This window comes from Rhineura floridana, chromosome 10 (genome assembly GCF_030035675.1).
Source record: "Rhineura floridana isolate rRhiFlo1 chromosome 10, rRhiFlo1.hap2, whole genome shotgun sequence".
Lineage (NCBI taxonomy): Eukaryota > Metazoa > Chordata > Lepidosauria > Squamata > Rhineuridae > Rhineura > Rhineura floridana.
The window spans coordinates 63,652,106-63,668,357 of NC_084489.1; the positions used below are offsets into that span (position 1 = coordinate 63,652,106).

The 16,252-nt window shown below is 42.0% G+C and overlaps 1 protein-coding gene across 11 annotated transcripts in view; it reads left to right on the plus strand.

Moving 5' to 3' along the window:
- Positions 1–16,252, plus strand: part of MYO3A (myosin IIIA) — a 149,283-nt gene that overhangs the window by 25,813 nt on the left and 107,218 nt on the right. For all 11 annotated transcript variants that reach the window (XR_009758121.1, XM_061586685.1, XM_061586688.1 and 8 more), the window contains 2 exons: positions 1,094–1,198; positions 2,188–2,287. Coding sequence is in view for 10 of the 11 variants with exons in the window: in XM_061586685.1 (XP_061442669.1) it covers positions 1,094–1,198; positions 2,188–2,287 (205 nt within the window). In the remaining variant the exon portion in view is untranslated. The remainder of the gene's footprint in view (positions 1–1,093; positions 1,199–2,187; positions 2,288–16,252) is intronic.

Below are 16,252 nucleotides of genomic sequence, written 5' to 3' on the forward strand. Positions count from 1 at the left end.
GTTCTTGGGGAAGTGATGCAGCTCAGTTGTCAAGCACATGCTTTGCATACAGAAGACCCCAAATTGAATCCCTGGCATCTCCATATAGGGTTGGTAAAAAGCTCCTGTCTGAAACTCTGGAGAGGCGTTCCCAGTCAGCCTAGAGCAAAGGTGAGCAGAAGGTATATAGGAATTTGGTAAAAGACATTCTAGTGATTTGCAGTAGATCAGCAAGAATTTTAGGCTCCCAGTTGTATGAGAATAGCAATGACAAAAGGACTACTCCCTTTCCAAAATTTGACTCTAATGCAAAGAAACATTGGAGCAACCAGGAATGGATTTTTGTATACAACAACTGTGAACTCAGTTCAGCTCTGAAACTTAAAACAAATCCCTGTGCTCAGCAGCTGTTCAGAGGCACTATGTTCTTTAATGTTTTTAAAAGAGCCAGCCTGGTGTAGTAGCTAGAGTGTTATCCTATGGCTTGGAAGACCAGGATTCAAATCCCCACACAGCCATGAAGCTCACTTGGTGACCGTGGGCCAGTCATTGTCTCTCAGCTTAATCTTACCTCATAGGGTTACTGTGATGATAAAATGGGGGGGGGGACCATGTACACCACCATGAGCTCATTGGAGGAAAGGCGGGATAAAAATGTAACAATGTAATAAATGTAAAAATGTAATAATAATAGGATGGAGATTAGTATGTTCCTTACACGGGGCTCTAGTTGGTAGATCTCGAGGTTATCATAAAACACAGTGTAGTTCCTACAATCTCAAAGTCTCCTGGTTGACAGTAGACAACGCTGAGCGTGATGTACCAATTATTGTAAGTTGGTAATAAGGCAACTTCCTATGTTCTTAAGTAGATCTATCTTAGGAAAGATCTTTAAGGCAAGGATAGACTTACTTTAGGCATGCACAGTTTACTTTTTCGTGAAATTGCTTATGCTTAAATCCATGGGAGAAGGTGAGGCTGTAAATATAGTTTAAAAACGAATGAATAAAAACTGGATTATGAGAGGATTCTTCTCGTAAGAAGCTAATCTGCTGAAAAACAATATGTGATAAAAGTAATTACTTTCCTTTTTATTTTATTTTTAAAAATATAGCTATGCAATGGAGGATCTGTGACTGACCTTGTAAAAGGGTTTTTGAAGAGAGGGGAAAGAATGAGTGAACTTATTATTGCTTACATTTTACATGAAGCACTTATGGTAAGTGAAAAATCATAAATAGTTCAAATATTGGCTCTTAATTTTAGTGCAGTTAATCAGTGGAGGCTGCTTCATTAGTGCAGAGGAGGCAGTGTCCCACCGACCTCAGTCTATCCTCAGCCAGCTCTCACCTGCCAGCCTTCTTACAACTAATTCAGGGGGTAGCACTGCCTATCGGCTTCATTTGGCAGCATTTACTCTCAGTTTCCATGAAACTTTATTAAGTATTAAATGGACATCATGGCTTAATACAAAATCTGGCTGGTTAAACAAGCCAGTTTCATACCCATGGTTTAAAGTTGGCTTGTTTAGAAACTGATCATAGTTTGTTTAATTCTGGATCTCTCCAAGCTGTGATCTCTGACTCATGCATAAACACAAAGCAGATTTTGTGGAAAGTGAAAGCAAAAGCTGCCAAAGACAGCCTCATGGCTGCCTGGGAGAGGGAAGTGCATGAATCCAGGGCTCTTACATGTAGCATTAAACTATGGTTTAGTGTTACATGAAAACACAGCGGCTGAATTCCGTTACATTTCATTATTATTGTTGTTGTTGTTTATTACATTTGTATACCACCCCATAGCAGAAGCTCTGTGGGTGGTTTACAACAATTAAAAACATTCAAAACAAATATACAAATTTAAAAACACTTAAAAACAATTTTAAATTAGGATGGCATTTTTTTCATCCCCATTCTCCTAACCACAGACAAAGCAAGTCTTAGGATAAGCCTGTAAGTTTGGGAGCAACATGGGGAATGTATATGAGTTTTATTGAAGGATATTTTTTCCTCATCCAGAAGTTACCATAAGAGATAATTTAAACTGCAGTGATACTACTTGACATATGGTGGATTTGATGTATAGGTATATCCCTAAATAAAACAAACATATATTAAATATACTGTACTAATGTGCAAATATTTTGACAATTTTATCTTGCCTTTATTGCAGATGTATTAGTTTAAAAACTGTAAATTTTCTTTTCAGGGACTTCAGCATTTACATGAAAACAAAACTATCCACCGTGATATCAAGGGAAATAACATCCTTCTGACCACTGAAGGAGGTGTTAAACTTGTGGATTTTGGTAAGTTACAATGTCCTTATGTCCTAAAGATGTCATGTTGCATGTCTGTTAAATCCAGCCAACACAGGGTGTGAACTGCAGTAGTGTAGTGGCAAATTCAGAAGTCCAGGGTCCCTTCATGATAGTCATGCCACACACACCCCTCACAGCCACACCCCCTTTTCCACTTTCCCTCATGTTCTCCCTGTCGTCTCACGAGCCAATCAGCATGAAAGGAGAGACTGTGTGTTAGCTACTGAGAACTGTCTTCTGAGTGACTGGCTCGTATCCTTTCATTCTGATTTGCTCCAATCAGCATGAAAGGACAAGGACTCTTCTCAATGGCTAACATGTTCCCTTTTCATGCTGATTGGCCTTGGCTTATAGATAGGGACCTGGCTGGGACCCTGCTCCCCAAAAAGTAACAGGTCTACGACACACACACCCCACATCCCTGGATGACTGTGCCCCTCGTGGACAGACATTACCAAGGGTGAGAGAGAGCAAGTCTCCTTGGGTAGTAGAAACACCAGCTCTGATCCAGTACCACATTGTTTTGCACCTTGGGATCTCCCTCTGAAAGCAGCTTGTGATGCAACATGCTGTATTTTAGAAAGAAAGAGAAAATTTTGTTTTCAGTTGGTGCACGTGCAAGACCTTATCTATACCCAGAGGTGGCTGGTGTCTCCTCCAAAAAGTGGGATGCTACAAATCCCTGTAAAGACATTCCCACCATCCATCGGTCTCACCTACAGAAAGCTCATTGAAACCCCTCCTATCAGCCATCATAGTGTTGGTGTGTGCGGATATATTGCGTGTCCAGTACTTTACAATTGAAGAGCAAGACGTGCAGAAATCCAGACACAAGCCGAGAACTTGATTAAGAGTCCTTTACTTCGGACATTAAAGACAGCAACAAAAACAGTACAGCTTGCAGGACTTTCACTTTCCCTCACGGCCACAATAACTCACTTGCAAGAACTTCTTCCCCCACAGGAACAGCTTCCCCCACAGTAGGCTGGCAGAGCTGTCCAGCCTATATCTCTCTCGGTTGCCTTGGCAGCACCAGGTGTTGGCCTTGACGGCCGTGCCAAGGCTCTGCAAGGCTTCGCAAGCAGCTTAACCCCTGCTCTGCTTCTTCCTTGCTTTTAGTCTTGATGGAAACAAACGGCAGTCCTGCCTATGGGTCAACAGCTCCCACCTTTCCATCAAGACGACATATTCTCTAGCAACATATTCTAACTATAACAGTTACATTTCAGTTCCCAGTAACATTCATATTCCAGTTACATTTCCACAGTACATTTTTACAGACGTTACATGCTTCAGTTTACAAAGACCATTGATTCCTTTAAACTTTATTCACTGAACTTTGGTTGCACACAAGTCAGGTATAACGTTTCTGCATCCACGTCTATTTCTTTGTATACACCCAGGCCGCTGACTACACCCACTGTAAATCTGTCAGGCGGCTTCCCAATGTTAGCCCTCTCGGAGCGCCTCAAGGGAACTGGCGCTTCGGCTCCAACCGTCCCACCATTATCAGCACTTGTACCTGGCATTGCTTGCTCAGGTTGATTCAGATCGTCAGCTTTTCTCTTCTTTGTTTTACGCTTGCCCCATATCAGTTCATTCAAAGCATCCTTCAATGGAATTTGTGTGTCTTCTGCTTTCACCCCTTGTGTTGGTGTATTATTTGACCCATTAGAATCACTGTTTGGTTTTGGTCCCAAGGCTTGTCTGAGACTTTTATGCTTCTGCTCAGCACAACTTGCTGTGTCTTTGGAACCCAAACCCTGTAATGCGCATGTTGGAAACCTAGCACAAACGCTTCCTGTGCTCTGGGAGCAAGTTTCCCATGCCTTTTCCCCTTTGGAATGTGTACCCAGCACCTAGCCCCGAACCGCTCAATGTGCTGCACCCTCGGCATTTTCCCTGTGAGTTTTTCATAGGGTGACATCCCAATGGTACTGTGTAACACCCTGTTATGTATGTACGTCGCATACAGAATACACTCTCCCCAGAATGAGTTGGCTAGGCTGGAATTTCCCAACATGGCTCTCATCGATTCCTGAAGCGCCCTATTTTTTCTCTCCGCAATTCTGTTACTAAACGGAGAAAATGGAGCTGTGAAATTCTGTTCTATTCCCTTGCTTTCTAGGAATTCATGCAATGCTTTGCCCGTGAATTCCTCCCCCCCTGGTCTGATTGGATACGTCCCACAGTAATGCCATGCTGTGTTTCAATCCTCTTGATAAACAGACGCAGCTTCTGTTCTGCCTCATCTTTTCTCTTTAGTAAATAAACATGACAGAACCTTGTAAAGTCATCCACCACGACCATAAAGTATCTAGCACCTCCTTGTGAACTCTGTATTGGCCCTGACAGATCAACATGAATTAGCTGGTAGGGAGCGGTTGTGGTGCATTCTGCCTCCTTGTTTATGGGTGCAATTGTAGCCTTCGCTTTTCAACAGGCATCACAATCCATCAGTTGCCCACAATCTGTCAGTTTCAAGATCTCACTATGTGTCGGGGTTTGCTTAATTGTTTCATAGTTTGCATGCCCCAGCCTTCTGTGCCAATCATGCACGCAGCCGTGATGTGTCTGTCTCTCAGCACTCAACACAGCACACCCTGCATGATTGCTCTGAATGATAAACTGTGAATCTCTAAGGCACCCTTGCATGCAGACCTCACCCCCTTTCTGAATAATACATTTCTCTTTGTCAAAACATACAGTATAGCCAATATCCACTAGCTTTTTAACAGATAGAATATTACTGGCTAGCTCAGGAACATACAGAACATCAGTGAGAATTCCAATCTTATGTAATTTCACCATCCCTCGTGCCAGCACGTCTCTCCTGGATCCATCCGCTAACAGAACAGAGTCCTGCACTGCTCTTGATGTGTGAAATAAACTTAGGTCTTTTAGGAGACAATGGGATGCTCCACTGTCACACACCCAATCCGTCTCGATAGTTGGAGGCTTCTCTGCGCTGATAAAGTTCACACTGGACTGTTTCCAGCCTCCGTCTCTGTTTCTCCGCCTGGCTGCACAGTTCCTTTGTATATGCCCGCGTACTCCACAGAAATAACACGATTTTAGCCTCTGCTGCTCCTGGACGTTTGACTGCTTGCTTCTGACAGCTTCTTTCGGCTCAGCTCTTTTCGACTCCTGTCTTCTCTGCCACTCTTGGTTCAGTTTTTCTTCAACAAAGTCCAGGTTTAGACCTCCATCTGGCATAGCTTCCATGGACATCACAAGATTATTCCATGTTTCATCAAGTGAAGCCAAAACTATGTACACTTTCTGAAGATTGCTATGCACAATCTCTCTGTCTTCCAGTTCAGCAAATAGACGTCTGAACTCTGTGAGATGCTCAGCCATGGTGCTTTCCTCAGTGAGACGCATCTGGTACAGCTTTCTTGCCAAACAAAGTTTGCTCCCCGCTGTCTGTTGAACATGTACAGTTTGTAGCACATCCCACATCCCTCTCGCTGTGGTTTCGTCTCTGACATAGAGCAATTGAGAGTCAGAGAGTGCCAAAGTAATAAACGCCTGTGCCTTCTCATCCTTGCGCGTCCAAGCCGCCTGAGGAACCGCCGGTGGGGTGGTGTCAATTACCTCAAACAAATCTTCTTTGATTAGGAACGCTCTCATCCTCAGCTTCCAGCTGGCATAATTAGTCCCTGTAAGCCGCTCCATCGGCATGCCTGCAGACATGTTAACTGCCATCTCCGCTCACCTCTTCCAGGCACGATCAAGCAGCCTTCCGGAGCTTTGACTCGGTCTGAACAGTCTTTACTCTGTTGTAAAGTGCGCTGGATCTGGGCCCATAACCCTGTTGGTGTGTGCGGATATATTGCGTGTCCAGTACTTTACAATTGAAGAGCAAGACATGCAGAAATCCAGACACAAGCCGAGAACTTGATTAAGAGTCCTTTACTTCGGACATTAAAGACAGCAACAAAAACAGTACAGCTTGCAGGACTTTCACTTTCCCTCACGGCCACAATAACTCACTTGCAAGAACTTCTTCCCCCACAGGAACAGCTTCCCCCACAGTAGGCTGGCAGAGCTGTCCAGCCTATATCTCTCTCGGTTGCCTTGGCAGCACCAGGTGTTGGCCTTGACGGCCGTGCCAAGGCTCTGCAAGGCTTCGCAAGCAGCTTAACCCATGCTCTGCTTCTTCCTTGCTTTTAGTCTTGATGGAAACAAACGGCAGTCCTTGTGCTTTGGAGGTTCCTGTCGGGCAGATTCATTCCATAAGGTGGGGTGGCAAACCGTTGCACAGACTGTTTCGTGCCCTTTTTTTATCAGGTGTTATGTTACATTTCTTGCCATTGCTGCCATTGTGTGTCTCATTTGCTGCTCTGAGAATTTACTTTAAACATATATATTTTTGTATGTGCTGATATTCTGGAATTCTTCCGAGTAAACATGGATCAGATAGGACTGTAAGTCTGAAAAGTGATTATAACCCGCCTGTCTCGAAATTTAGAGGTACTTTCCCATTGTGTTTGGCAACTGTCAATGAAGATCCAAGTCTGAGCATTTATCAATGGAAAATATAGTCAATATATTATGGTAAAACACAGCTTGATTGACTGCTAAAGCGAGTTTGTATTAAGGAGAGCATTCTTGTTGTGAGTGCCTTTATTAATGTTGATGTTATGGTCCTGTGCCCTTAGCTCCCATAAGGCCAAATATGTGGAAGCTTGGTGTAGTCTAGCAGCTAAGAGACAAATGGCACAATCCTATGCATGTCTAATCACAACTGAGTTCAGTGAGGCTTACTCCCAGGAAACTAGGCATTGGATTGCCAAATCAGGAAGACCCCAGTTCAGATCTCATTTTTGACGTAAATATACTTTTTGGGCTTAGGTGGGCCACTTTCAGCCCTCTATCTACAAAATGGAGATAATAATACTGACCTACCTTGCACAACTATAGCAACAGGTTCTGTTGTTATATTCACTCTGAACCTTCAAAAGTGTGATAGGAATGCTAAATAAAATTATTAAATTAAAAACACTAGTCACGGGCATGTTAGGGAAGTCCAGATTGTTATAAGGTTTTGAAGATCTTCTCTTGCCTCTCAAGATATTGTGCCTGATCATGCAGCCTTGACATTAATGAGTTTGGCCATATCGCTCAGTATTAATTAGGTCAAGTCCTGTATGATAGTCTCCCATTCATAACAGAAAGGAAGCACCTCATTTAACTATAAAATAAATCAAGAACACAGAATAAAGCTGGTTGTTCAGGAGAACGTATTGTGCCCTCAAACAAAAGGTGACTGTAAAGATTCATATAAGATAAACGTCAAAGGCGAAGAAACTTGAAATGTTTCTGCAGACTCACCCTCCCACAACGACTTAGCTGATTAGACATTTAAAATACATCAACATCTCTAAGATATGTTATGTTGGCAAAATTCTTAATATATTTTTTACAACTGATTGATAGAAGGAAATGAAAAATTGAGTTAATGAACAGCCCATGTACCAGTTCATATCTTAGAATATAATATACAAAATGTATACTTATCACGAAAGCCACTGAAGAAGACTAACTGTCGAAACGCGTCTGGCTATGGTATACATTGTGCATTCTATGGGCATTGATTTATGTACATTGGCCACTGTTTACAAGTTGCCTTTGATTTCCACACTGGTATTGCCTTGATTATATTATATATTTTGTATTTTATTGTGTTTGGGCACTGATCTGTTTACATACTCTTTGGCCATCTTTTTAATACTATATGAGAACACTTATAAGGATTTTATATTGATTGTTTATATATATTAAATTTTTATATTATTTTATAATAATGCATTTTATGTCTGTACCTTAATTTTGTTTTGGAGCACTGTTTTTGTGTTAAGGTAGATTTTAACTTCACAACACCTGCAATCAGCCCAAATAATAGAAAGAAGACATGTGCTGTGCTGATCTTGTTTTAGCAGGGAGGAACCAACATTATTAAGACAGTTGACATAGTTCAGATAGCCACTTTAAATATGTCTGATTTCCTTTGCAATTTTAGTGAAGTTTCCTATAGGAAATCATTTTCTTTTGCTTCTGTTTCTGTGAATATGTGAAGTACAGCAACACTTCACAAAATTTACACTAAAAAACCTCCAAAAATAATTGTGAAATAATGGCACTGACTATTCTGCAGAATAGTCTTCAGTGGACATGAGGAGTGTCTCAGTTTGCTCAAGATAAAACAGTGGGAGGTGAAATATATTCTAACAAAATTCTAGGTGTGCTGTATGTTTTTAATTGACCATGCCCACCTTGCCTTAAATGAAGTGGTTTAAACATAGCAGGCTGAAAACATGCATCTTGGGCATGCTAAGTTTGTTTTTCCCAACAGCTAGAGTCATTCCTGAAGTAGCAACATATTGTAATCAGTCTGATTTTACATCAAACTGCAATTTCAGATTCAACTGTTAATGCACCCAAAATAGAAATAGAACATAACCTCCAATTTCATACACAAAAGGCTGTCTTCACCATCATATGACCAATAAAAAGGCTTTGAAATTAATAAAAATAAATTTGACACAGGTTTCTAGGATGAATGAGAGAAATAAAATTTTCTAAATTAGATTCTCTGTAGAAACAACAGTAACACAGGAATGAAGCAAAGAACACCAACAAACATACAAAAATGTAATTCTCCATCTTTTGAGATGGCAGGTATTGCCACCACTCACGATATGCTCAGAGGCACATGTTACCAAATTCTTCCAAGCTACACAGGAAGTGCATTGGACTGTGAAAGACCAACCCAAATTATGTTTGCCTTTTCTGACCAATTTGTAGGGCAGTACAATATCTCAGAGAGGAGGTCAGGTCTCCTGCTCCCCTGGTGCATTCACTATAGCTGCCCAATTTCCCTGCTTTTTAAAGTTTGATAGAAATATCTGTGGGCTATAGGTACATTCTTAAACTACAAGGTTTTTTGCCTATTAGTGAATGATCTTGTGTGAGAGAGAGTGTGCCTGTGTGTTTTATCTTTTCAAGGAGTATTTTCTTTACTTGAAATTGCCTTCTTTGTGAACATTACCTTGACCTCACGTTTTTACCCTGGCTTTACACAGCTTGACTTCATTTTGTGTTCATCCATTTCAACTTTGTTAATTTATTTACTATGATGTTGTTTAATTTGAATGCATAGCATGTGGCATGCAGACAGCACTAGTCACAAATTAGATTTTAGGTTTTTAATTGACTTTGACTTGGTTAGTTTGTTTTATTTTATGTTATGATGTGTCATATGCTTCTGGTCTGCAAGTTACAGAATATAGTTAACATATGTATGGAACTAATGAATTGCTAATTAATTTCAGACCGTGAACTATAAATAGATAGGTAACTTCAGTGAATCCACTCTGAATATGAAGTTGACAGCCACAAAAAATGAATTTTAATGCTTATGTTAGTTTGAGGTGGTTTCAAATGCAACAGTTGTTTTATGGAGTTTGTAAATATTGCTGGAGGACATTTCAGGATGAATAGTGCACATTTTCTTGAAATCAAAAGCAGTCTCTAAATATATTACACACCTGATCTTAGATTGGGACAATAACTCAAAATTCTGTATTTCCAACTCCTCTTTAATCTTTGGTGTGTATGTCTTGACACTATCACGACTTGCCAGCACTGGAGATCTTCAACGTATGTTTTTCCAAATGCTACATCTCATACTGTTCCTCAAACCCTCAGGAGCAGATTTTCTGAGAGTGCGAGGAGCTACAGTGGATTGGAGTGATTGGTGAAAATCCTATATGCCACCCTGTGCAAGCAAATGTGCTGCAAGAAGATCAAAGCAGAGAGAGATAAATGTCTTGGCAGAGAGGTAGATGTGTTCCTTGCACATATGGCCATGCACTTTGCATGCATGCAGTACTGAAGTTTGACACTTCTGATAGCTGTAAGGCAGGGCTTGCAGTACAGTTGTGCATTTACATTGTTACATTCTTCTGCTGGGGTTACTAGATTCTTTTTGTCCCTTTCAGAGTATAAAAAGGTGTTGGAAAGCGTTTGTTTTTTCTAACATAAGCTTTGCAAAAATAAATTAGGGAGAAAACAGAATGTGAAACTTGAGTGGAGTTACTAAGAGTTAAATATATGCCTCTGTTTTCATGGGAAATAGCTTCGCGTGATGGTGGATATGGGATCATATATGGGTATAGCCCTGCCTAGTTTGGGGTCTGGCCCCATCCACTTCTGAAATAACACCTTTCTACCAAAGTAATATGGTCCTTGGCCCCAAAAAGCTTTATTTTACATAAACCAAAGTTTGCCTCCAAAAACAAAACCAGAAGCTAGCTTGAATTGGGTTTCAGATTCCTGTCTGGAGGCAGTTATCTGTCCAAACCAGGTAGTGATGGAGGAAGTCAGAGTGTGCAATGGGAAGAGGAGCACTTGAGCCTGTAGCACAGTCACAATGGCCAAATCATAGTTTGGCTTTACCTGTGAATTGAGCAGTGAGGCTGGGTTGTCATTGAAATTCAAGGGTCATGATAAGAATCAACCAGTAAAGAATTACAGTAATCCAAATGAGATAAAGTTAAGAGCACAAACTAAAGAATGAACCGAATCAATAGAACAGAAATGGACAGCTTTGCTTGAAGCGTCAAGAAGCATGACTAAACCAGAGGCTCAAATTCAGCTATGAGTCATCCCTGAGAAACAGAGGGAAGATAATTGGCCTTTTATTTAGAATATTTGACATTGGCATGACACAAATACTGAAACACACTGAAGCTACTGAACTGAAACAATTTATTTAATCTGCTTGTGAAACTTGGAGCCAATCTAGACATTATGGCATGAAGCCTGTGTACAAGAGTCTTGGTTACGAGGCCCGACCCTACCATTGGGCAAAATTAAGCAGCAGATGGGCAGCAGCATTGAGGGAGATGGCAGCTGTGAGCTGTGTGGGCTAGCCTGCTGACCTCAGGCATGGTGGAAGATGCTGTCCTTCTCATCAGTGCTGAGATAAGATTCAGCTACCAATCCAATTGGCCTAAGTTCATGCAACGAGCAGAGGGCATACTCATATCAGGTAGCAAAATGTCTTAGGCCAGCCCTGTGGATTATTGGCAAATTCATGTAAAGCAGGGTAAGGAGGAGAATGGAGCTCAACCATACCCACCCATCATCTGGCTCCTCCACATGTAAGGGAGGACAGGGTCTTGGACCTTTAATGGTGGCTTGTAAAAGGGATTTTTATAGATCCAGTGTGGCAGGTAGAGATTTGAGAAGTTGCATCTGCTGAAAATCAGGGGCCTTCCCTTCTGTGTGTCAGGTATACCCTCTCTTCCCCCCTCCCCCGCCCCCTCTGTCTTAAGAATGCCCTCAACAACAGAGAGGAAATGGTGGTGATACTAATGCTTAAGCACATCTAAGATTAGGGATTACCTAAGATTAAAAACCCATTACACCCTGAGAATGAACGGGAAAGTATGCCAGCCCCAGGACCAATAGGAGAGGAATCTCCCCCCAAAAAACCCCTCACAATTGGCTGACAGAAGAGGAAAAAAAACAGATAAATGCCACTTACTGTTGGTCAGTGAAGCAGGTTGTGAGACTCACAGACAGGGTTTTTAGCAAAGAGAGCAGTGAGACTTTGTATTTTTCCCTTCTTTTCCAAATATGGTTTAAATGAATTACTGTTCCATGCAACTCTCGGATTCCATCCTTGTATGATCTATATACGCACACACGCAACACTTACTACCTGCCTGCATGAGTCCAGCAAAGCTTTGGATCTGGTAGTTCCTCCAGCTTGGAATCTCTTCCCCCACCCCCCAGTGAGATTGCTCTACTGAAAGGCCTGGGGAAATCATTCTTGGTGCAGGAAAGACATTAAGGCAGGCCTATCAGGAAACATGGCTCTGTGGACAGGGGGTTGCTTTTACATGTCTTGGCTACTTCAACAGTCACTTCTAAGGCTAACATTTGTGAGTTTTGACAGTTTTGCTTGTCTGTAGACTTCTAGACATGAAGATGCCCTTCGAGTCCTGTACTACATAATGGTTTTAGAAATTCCTGCAGGGTTCCCAACCCGACCTGGAATTAGGTACGCTTTCTCCATGCATCTCATCTCTGCAAACACTGCTTTTAATCCCCTTCCTGGTTTAATCTGTCTGCACAGCCAAAGGATTTTAGCAGATGGGTTGTAAAAGCTCTGCATGACCCAGTATGAGGTCCCAGTATAAGATTCAGCCAAGCCCTATTACTTCTGTACTTTTGTAAAGAACCACTTTTCATCATGTTATTGGAGGTGTGGGGAAGGATTTCACTATCACAGGGTTGTGGAAACTTTTTCATCTCAAGGGCCCCTTTCCCTTGTGGGGAACCTTCTGGGGGCTGCATGCCAGTGGTGGGCAGGACTAGAAGCAAAAGAAGGCAGAGCAATGGACTCTTGCCTTTGTACAGTGTGCTATATTGCAGCCATGCAAAAAGCAGAGGCGACTGTTCACACAAATATCTCCATCTAGGCAAGTAAGAGGCATTAGCAAAGTTTAAGGACACATTCCAACTAGGCAAAATCGCTTAAGCGAGGGTGGCAAAGCAGGGCCATTGGGGGCCATGGCCTGTGGAGAGGGTATGGCCTAGGAAGAGGCCAGTTAGCAAGGCCTGGAGGACCTGAGGTTCCCCATCCAGAGCTTGGAAAAGTTACTTTTTAAAACTACAACTCCCATCAGCCCCAGCCAGCATGGCCACTGGATTGGGCTGACGGGAGTTGTAGTTCAAAAAAGTCACATTTCCAAGCTGTGTCCCCACCCCTGCTCTCTCATTCTGATTTCATTTAATCTCTGCCATGGATCTTCCATCCAGCCTTGCGACCTTCTGGTTCAAAGTGACCTTCAGAAAGCTCTCCAGAAGTGTAACAGAACACCTATTATCTTTGAAGCACTGGTAGCATCCTATTGCATTTGGAATCTTGTTGCCTTGCATTATTTGTACACTTCGTGTGAATCATTCTGCAAAACGTAACCATGAGTTAAAAGCAATTTCACTTGGAATTGTTCAAATAGAAAAGACGTGTCTCTGTGCCCATAGCTGCTGTTTAGCAATGAGTCAGAGAAGGGCTTAGCGATTACTTTTAGTCTTGCTAACATGTATCAGTAATTAAAGCTGCCTGCTTCACTGATTCCAGTCAAGGATCATTGTATTGTCATTGCTCCACACCAAATAATATGACATTCACATGTTCCTTTAAATAGAGTTGCACAGCAGGCACTTCCGGACAGTTTTGTTTGGAATGATAAAAAGACTAGAATTCCAAAAAGACTGCCTTTTACATATCTGACAGTAAAGATGGGTAGTGATGCCTGATCTAGTTCTGCTGAAGGGATCCATCTTGGCAAGTCAAGGCAATAAGGATGGATCAAGGTTCATTTCCCCAAGGAGGCAGTTCCACAGCTTCTCACAGAGAAGGTCCTGTTGCACATTGCCACTCGTGGCTTCATGAAGCCAGGCCTCTGAAGAAGATCTCACTGTAGTAAAAGCTGCCCTCCATCTTTGGGATAGCTCAAAGATGCTGTGTGGTGCCAGGCGCCAGTATTGCCAATCTTCCCCAGCAATACACATTTGCAAGAGTGATGGCTCTCTTCTCAGTCACACTCACAGTCCAAGTGGAGCAACAGTGAAGCCCAACAGGCCTGGCTGTTCTCTTCCAGGTGGTGGTCAGGATGGGGTCCTGTCCATGACTTCAGGTTCTGGCAAGGGAAGCAAGGCAAAATCAAGCAAGTCTAAGTTTAGATTCCTATAATGCAACATCAAGAAAGACAAGGTTCAGATTCTGGGAAGGCAAAGTCAAGCAAAGCAGAGCTCAGGTTCTGGCAAGGCAAAGTCCAAGCAAAGCAGGTAGCATCCTCGCTGACGCTCAAGCTGGAGAGTCATGAGAGCAGGCTCAAATGTCACTTTGGCCATAAGCCAAACCCAAATAGCCTTAAACAGAGTTACAGCTCCATCTGAGTGACAAGCTTTGCCTTTGGTGAGCAAAACTGGTTCAGATAAACAGACGTAGCCTGCTTCAGTGGCGAAGGGGAGATGGTGGTTCTTCTGGAGCTTCTAGGATGGAGTCTGAGGATGGCAAAGTGACCTCCTTAGTTGCCGACAGTTGCTATTCCCCTCACAGAACTACAATTCCCAGAACTCCCTGAGAAGAGGGATTAAACCACTCAGAGAGTTTATAGGTCTGTGAGAGGAACAGACATCTCCAAACAGCTCCCAGCACCAATTACAAGGTACAGCTCCTAGGATTCTTTTGTGGAAACCATGACTGTGTAAAGTGGTATGCTACTGCTTTAAATGTGAGGTGCAGATGGAGCCTAAGTTTCAGTTTCTGTTTATTAGTCTGGCATAACTGTCTAGCTTTGTGAAACATTCCATCTGTGAAATATTTGCACTGTGGTTTAACCCATATGCTTTTCTGCTATATTTTTAGATTTCTTTCAGAAAAATAATTTAAACATGTCTGTGCACCTGCCACCCTCCCCTCCGAAAAGCTGTTGTTAGAAAACTTGCAGGTCTGCCTTTATGCTTGGCTAGCTGAGGAGGTGGTGAAAGAGAATGTCATGAAGTGTGGCATAAGATTACAATCCTGCTTGCAAGCAGCAAGAGCCTTAGGAAATATCATTCAGCAGATGACACAGAGTGAAATGCCAGCTTGCTGCCAAGAGCAAAAGGATAACAACAACAATAACAGCAACAACAACTTTAAAGATCAGCTTTCAGAAAACCATGTTTTACAATTCAGTTTTAGAACATGCACCCTGTTGCATTTAAAAAAGATCCTCATATGCTCTCAATATTTTGGGGCACTTTAGAATAATGGAATGGGCCATGATTTCAACTGAGCATCTCTTGCAAATTAATGTTAGATTTATGTTTGCCCTTTTCTCTGGGAAGCAATTTATGGTAATCACATTTGACAATGTAGCATAATAAAAATAACTCACTTGCTTCTTTGGCATGATGGTCCAAGTCTTCATCCCTTTGCCAAACCTAAGTGGAAGAAATTAATTCAGGAGCATGATTTATATTGAGTGAGGAAAAGAGGACATATTCTCCTTTATTTATTACAATTGCTTATATCCCACCGCAGCTTAGACGTTAGTCCAAACTACATTTAAAAAAATAGAATAGGTATATAAAATGTTATCAAGATCCTCCTGACAGTTTGCAATAGATGGCTGATGTCTTCTGATGGGGCACTTTTGGTGTTCTCACCTGCCCCTGAAATTTGGCTGGTCTTTACCAGGGTCCAAGCTTTTATTGTGGCAGGCCCTGCCCTATGGAGCTCCTTGCCAATAGAGGTTCAGCAGGAGTCACCCCTACTCTTTTTTAGACATCTTCTAAAAATATTATTCTGACATGTCTTCCTAAGCCTAAGATTATTTGCCAATCACCTCTTACTAATAAGTTTTACATTTTAAATGTTTTTACTATGTTGCACACTGCCTTGTGATATTTTATATTAAAGGGCAATTTATAAACATTTACGTAAAAATAATAATAAAATAGATGGTCCAGTGGGCAGAGGAGACAATCTAACTGGAGCAGCCTCTGAGATCTGCTTTGTCTGCTTCCCTTGCAGTGTGAGTGCTACTGCATGGGCATGACAGTGACCTCTTCACCCCCTTGTGAAGTGCAAATGACTGATATTAGTTCAGATGAAGCCTGATCTACATTAGGTGAATGAAAGATGGCATCTTCTCCCCAACTTCCCAAGAGTGTGTAAGAGGGACTTTTTTGTAGTGGCACCCCGTCTGTGGAACTCACTGCTGCAAGAGGCTATGTGTATGTTATTTACTTAAAGCCTTTTAAAAAAAATCCCACTCTTTACCAGAACCACTTACAAAGATCAGCAGTAAAATAGTCCCTGCCCTCAGGTGTATAAAATCTAAAAGGCATGACAAACAAATTTGCAAATAGGTAGGGGGAGGG